Consider the following 6,646-nt stretch of genomic DNA (forward strand, 5'->3'; position numbering starts at 1 on the left):
TTATTCCATATACAAAGCGATCCAACGCAGTTCCAAATTTGCAGTCGACAGCGAGAGTCCTAATTGCAGCCATGTAGTTCGCAACCGATTCATCTATTAGTTGGCCTCGCTGATGAAATAGGTGGTAGGCTGGAATTTCCGATAGACATGGAGTCAAATGTTGGTTGAAATACATATTTCCGATAAACTCAAATCACTAACCTGAGTAGCAGATACCAATGACGTTAGAAGCTCGAACAGTGGAGCGCTGGCCAACGTAAGCAATGCAGCCTTCTTCCGTGCTTCCTGCGTAACGTCATTGGCTAGAAGATACAGCTCAAAACGCTGCTTGTAGGTTATCCATTTGTTCGGGTGATTTATATCAAATGGTTTTAACTGACCCACTCCTGTCTTGATCACTGATTTATTTGTTGTTTTGCGTTCTGTAGCAATATCCACTTTGGCGTGCTTTTCCTCATCTGATTCCAAATCAGACATTAGTAGTTGAATTCGATCGTATGAATGTATGTAAGCATCAATTCATGAATTGCAGTGTCTGTCTGCGAATGCGTGTGTTGGAAGAATACCGTTTCTATATTCCAATAAGACGCTTTGTTCCTTTTCGCTTGTTCAATTGTAACTGTTCATGAACGGATTGCGTTTATTGATAAGTCAGATGTAGTTATAAGAATCGACACATACATAAGCTTTGTACACACACACATATTTGTGCGCTGCTGCGACAGCGCTTTTTCTCTTTTGGTTTAGTAATAAATTGGCACTCAACTGATTCAGTAGCAAAGAAACACAAAGGGAAATTATCCAACATAATTTCAAGGTACAGTCCACTGCTAGACCAAATCATATTTTGGTCATTCGAGCCGAATAAGGGCATCGGTTTTCGATCGAATAAAGTGCTTTTCGTTCGAATTTCTTTGGATCTATTTGAAAGTTTGGTGTGTTATTACTTTGGAATAGTTCTGTACAATGGAACTAAAGGCATTGGTGGGTCGACGGAGACGACTCAAGGCCAGCATCACAAGAATTCTGGATTGGTCGGAACGAACACAAACTACATCAACTACTGAGGTAGCCGCTCGGATGGATCAACTCCAGTCCGTGTGGAAGGAATTTAATGGAATTGGGGATTCCATAGCCCTACTGGAAGATGTGGACGGCTATGTGGATCCAGATGTCGATCACGTGACCTACGAAGAGAAGTACTTGAAGGCATATTCGTTACTTCTGAGAAAAAACCGGTTAGTTCAGCAACAAGCATCATTGTCTGGCGACGGCAATGGCGCCATGGGTCTGCACGCATATAACGACGACATCGTTCATTTGCTGCAACAACAACAACAACTCTTTGAACAGTTAGCTGCAAACCAGAGCAGTTCAAACTTGTCGATGCACGCTCGCAATGAGATGGCTGCTTCGGGTTCGACTTCGGGAAACAACACGACGGCATTCGTGCATGGCGGCGAATTGCCAAAAATTCAAATAAAACAGTTCGCTGGACTCTACACAGAGTGGCCAGCTTTTCAGGATATCTATGAGAGCACGATACACAATAAAAGAGAGTTAACCAACACTCAAAAGTTTCATCACTTAAAAACACTGTTCGTCGATGATGCTGCCAACTTGGTGCGGCACCTGGCGATAACTGACACGGCTTACAACACTGCTTGGGAACGCTTAAAGGAAAGATACAACAGGCCACGCCATATTGTGAACTCATTTTTGGAAAAATTTATGGGTCTACCAACGACAAACAAAATTGATTTGTCCATCTTACGCAAGGTATCAGATGGCACAAATGAGATTGTTCGCGGTCTGTATGCGATCAATCAAACAGGACGGGACTGCTGGATACAATATCTGGTATTGGAAAAGCTTGACGCTGATACACGGCGCAGATGGATTGAGCGCAGCATGGGCAACGAGGCGCCCACACTGGAGGAATTCTTCAAATTCTTAGATGATCGTTGTGAGGAATTAGAGCTCAGCAAACGGGAGATTGCGTTTGGAGGCAAAACGCCTGCGCAAATCACAAACACAAAACGGGCCACACATTCGATGGTTGCAGTTCAAGCTGGCAGCTGCACCAAATGTCAGGCGACGGATCATAAGTTGTATGGCTGTCAACAATTCATGGATTTAACACTTGCAGAACGTCGTATGTTCATCAGGGAAAAGGCTTTACAATTGCCTGAGATCAGGGCATATGGTCAAAAACTGTCCATCATCATTCTCATGCAAATATTGTAAAGGTAAGCACCATTCTCTGATCCATGATCCAGGTAACTCAATGGCTTTAAGGAACTTGCAACAGGGTAAAAGGGAGAATCAGCGTAGTCCAAACGCTTCTCATCACGATTTGTCTACAACAAGTCTAGTGGCTCATAATGGGAGTGCACCAGCAACGGTTTGTTCACAAAGCTCTCCGAAATTGAAAACAGGAAAAGGTTTAAATCGAAGCATATTGCCTACTGCAACGGTTTATGTCCAAAAGGTAAATGGAGACGGAACTTTCATATGTATCAGAACGATGCATACAAGCACTTGGATTGCCACGGTCGGCATCATCCATTTTGGTCATAGGAATCTCTTCGGTTCAGGCTGAAACCACAAGGGAAAGCAGCACGCTTCAGATAAAGTCAAGGTATTCAAACAATCACTTAACGGTACAGGCTCATGTTCTTGGCAAAATCACATCAACACTGGAAAGGCAAAACATTGACGCATCGGCACTTGATGTCTTTAGCGATCTTCAACTCGCTGACTCGGAATTCACCACAAGCGCTCCAATTGACGTTCTTTTGGGTGGTGAACACGTTCGCTCTACAATCACAGGGAAAAAGTTGTATGACAATACGGGCAAACTCATTGCAATATCATCGATTTTCGGTGGGTCATCAGCTCTATAACGATGCCCCAAGCTAACAACGCTTTCGCTTTGACATCATACATTGATATTAACGCTTCGCTCCAGAGGTTTTGGGAGCTAGAGGACATCAGTTCCACAACCAAATTGGAACCTGATGATGAACAAGTGGAGAAACACTTTCTCGCTACGCACACTCGAGATGAAAAGGGGAAGTACATCGTAGAACTGCCATTCAAGGTCACTAATCCTGAATTTGGGGATACTCTACAAGGAGCTCTTAATCGTTTCCAATCGGTGGAATGACGTTTACAACAAGATGCAAATCTAAGAGCAAAATATGTCAACTTTATGAGGGAATACTTCGATTTGGGGCATATGCGCGAACTGCCACCAGATGAAGTCAATAACGCACAACGGTTTTATCTACCACATAGTTTTCGACGGATCATTTTGCGACACCAAAGGCAAATCACTAAACGATTATCTGTTTACAGGGCCTAGCATTCAACGCGATCTATTTGCTGTCTGCTTACGCTTTCGGATGTATAAATTTGTATTCTCAGCCGACATAGTCAAGATGTTTCGGCAGATTTGGGTGAACAACAAACACCGCGATTTCCAGAGAATTGTCTGGAGAGAAAGGCCATCGGATCCAATCAAACACTATCAACTATGCACCGTCACTTATGGCACCTCATGTGCATCATTCCTGGCTGTTAGGGTATTAGAGCTACTGATTATCAACAGGAATTCCCGAATGCTGCAAAAATCTAACAAGAGGATTTTTATGTCGACGATGTGCTCACTGGGTCAAACAGTGAGGAGGAACTGATACAAAATCGAAAGGAACTTATTCAACTTATGTCCTGTGCTAATTTGGAGCTTGGGAAATGGGTATCAAACACACCTCGCATACCAACAGAAGGAAAAGATTCTACACAATCATCTCCAGTGAAGGTTCTTGGACTTTACTGGCAACCTGGTCTTCATACATTGTCTTATAATGTTGGTCTAAAAGGAAATGTCGATTGTACAAAACGACAAGTTTTATCGGATGTCTCAGGGATCTTTGATCCACTTGGGCTTTGGGCACCAATTGTGGTCCAATTCAAAATACTCTTTCAACAAATATGGTTTCTCGATTTGGGATGGGATGACAAACTCCCTAAGCAGCTAGCGGACAATTGGCTCAAATGGTGAGCAGATTTGGATATTCTACAACACATTCAAATACCCCGGTTGGTTGTCAACGACACCGACAACATTGAATTGCATGGATTCTCTGATGCATCGACGAAGGCATACGCTGCTGTAGTGTACAGCAGAGTAATCAACAAGGATGGCTCGATATCTACCTCGAATTTGGCTGCGAAGTCTAGGGTGGCTCCGCTAAAGCAGCAACCTCTGCCTCGCCTAGAGCTTTGCGCGGCACTGCTCCTAAGTCAACTCATACGTTCGATAAAGGCGGCCCTTCGACATCAAAGGGTCCCGGTTTTTGCATGGTGCGATTCTACTATCGTACTATACTATACTATCGTACTATATTGGCTATCATACGCACCCTCTCGACTAAAGACATTTGTTGGGAACAGAACTTCGGAAATTCTGGACACCATTCCAAGGCATTATTGGCGTCATGTGGTCAAATCAAATCCAGGTGATTGCGCATCCAGAGGTCTCATGGCTGCAGACCTAAAGGACTTTCAGTTATGGTGGAATGGCCCGTCATGGATACGTGACGCGGATCAGTTTATGGTAAGGTTAAACAACTCACAAGTCTGTTTGAATATTTCAGAAAAGAACATAAAAAAGGAAGTCAAAAGCAATTGTCTGACTGCATTAGTAGAGGCAACTCCTGATCATCCACTTGATCATCTTGTTCAACGAGTATCTTCATGGTTGACGCTATGTCCTACGTCCTACGCTTTCTACGGCGCACTAAGGGTCCATTTGGGGACAAGGGCTGTCTTACGTTTGAGGAAATCACCGCGGCACGCATTGTATGCTTGCGCCACGCGCAAACCTGCTTTCAGGATGACTATCAATTGCTACTCGCAAATAAACCATTGCGAAGTCGATCTCAGCTGGCTAAACTCTCGCCAATGATCGACAAGGACGGACTACTCAGGGTTGGAGGACGCTTGCACCACTCGCAATTGTCCACAGAGGCGAAACATCCCGTTTTGCTACCGAAATCTCATCGCATTACCAAGCTGATACTTGAATACGAACATAGGGTCAACCTGCACCCTGGCTTCTCTTCACTATTTGTAATGGTACGTCAAAGATTCTGGATATTTGGCACAAGGAACTTGATGAGGAAAGTCACACACGACTGTTTGGCTTGTTTTCGACAACGGCATCATACATCACAACAAAGGATGGCTGATCTACCCAGCATTCGTGTCACTCAGGCACTTCCATTTGTAAACACGGGATGTGACTATGCTGGTCCAATCCTTCTTAAGGATGGAAAGGGGCGCAAACCGCGCATTGGTAAGGGCTACATATGCCTATTTGTTTGTCTGGTCACATCGACAATCCATCTGGAACTTGTAACGGACTTGAGCACCGACTCATTCTTGGCCGCGCTAAGACGTTTCGTCTCTCTGCGTGGCAAGTGCAACAAAATCTATAGCGACAACGGAACGAATTTCATTGGAGCTAAACGCTCTCTTGATGAAATGCAGAAGCTGCTGGCATCTCAACCACACATCGAAAAGGTTAGGACCACTCTGGCGAATGATGGCATTCAATGGGTATTCATTCCACCACATGCTCCTCATTGGGGAGGAAAATGGGAATCTGCAGTCAGATGCGTAAAGCTGCATATTCGCCGAGTCATTGAGAAATCTACTCTCACCTACGAGCAGATGCGAACTCTACTTGCACAAGTCAGTGCAGTGGTCAACTCACGACCCTTGTGCTACAACTCGGACACAGATGTCAATTATTTGTCTCAAGCACATTTCTTGATCGGCAGGCCTCTCACAACCATACCAGAGGCAGACTTAGGCCACATCCCCGTGGGCCGACTTGGGTACTGGCAAAGTATCCAATCTATGATGCAAAGCTTCTGGAAGCAATGACACCAGGAGTATCTTACCACATTGCAACAGCGTCCAAAGTGGACCACTACATTACCAAACATAGCAGTCGGAGATGTGGTGCTTGTAAAGAATCTAACACCCCACCAGCTCACTGGCATCTGGCGCTGGTTCTCGAAGCCTACCCAGGCAAGGATCAATTGGTTTGAGCGGTCAGACTCAAGACCTCTTCGGGAGAATTAACTCGGCCAATCACCAAGGTTGCGGTATTGCCCCGTTCAGAAACTGTGTCTCAGGGCGGGCCGGGATGTTCATGAACGGATTGCGTTTATCGATAAGTCAGATGTAGTTATAAGAATCGACACTAGAGAGCTGCATGAATGATAGAAAAATCAATTCGAGTTAACAACATTCAAAACCAAATAAATGAATTGAATGACTTTGAAAATCGACTTCAACTAAATGAGTGTGCGACGTAAAAATCAGTCGCACAACATTCAAACGAAACAAAACGAATTGAATGAGTTAAAAAGTGAGTCAATGAGTTGCTATGATTCGAATGCATTCGAATTCCAATTCTGATTTTAGTATTTAGTATTTATTTGTATTGTATATTTTTTAACTATATGTGATTACTGTACTACAAAACTAGAGTGGTTAGTGGCTCAGTGGGGACCTACTCAGACTACAATACTGTTGTTATCGGGTTCAAACCCCCTACAGAGATAGAGAA

The 6,646-nt window shown here is 44.1% G+C and overlaps 1 protein-coding gene across 1 annotated transcript; it reads left to right on the forward strand.

Moving 5' to 3' along the window:
- The first annotated feature begins 4,773 nt into the window (after window positions 1-4,773).
- LOC124459891 lies at window positions 4,774-5,955 on the forward strand. The gene has a single exon (XM_047009670.1). The coding sequence runs from the start codon at window positions 4,774-4,776 to the stop codon at window positions 5,953-5,955; it is 1,182 nt and encodes a 393-aa protein (XP_046865626.1).
- The last annotated feature ends 691 nt before the right edge of the window (window positions 5,956-6,646 follow it).

This window comes from Drosophila willistoni (genome assembly GCF_018902025.1).
Source record: "Drosophila willistoni isolate 14030-0811.24 chromosome 2L unlocalized genomic scaffold, UCI_dwil_1.1 Seg168, whole genome shotgun sequence".
NCBI classification, from domain to species: domain Eukaryota; kingdom Metazoa; phylum Arthropoda; class Insecta; order Diptera; family Drosophilidae; genus Drosophila; species Drosophila willistoni.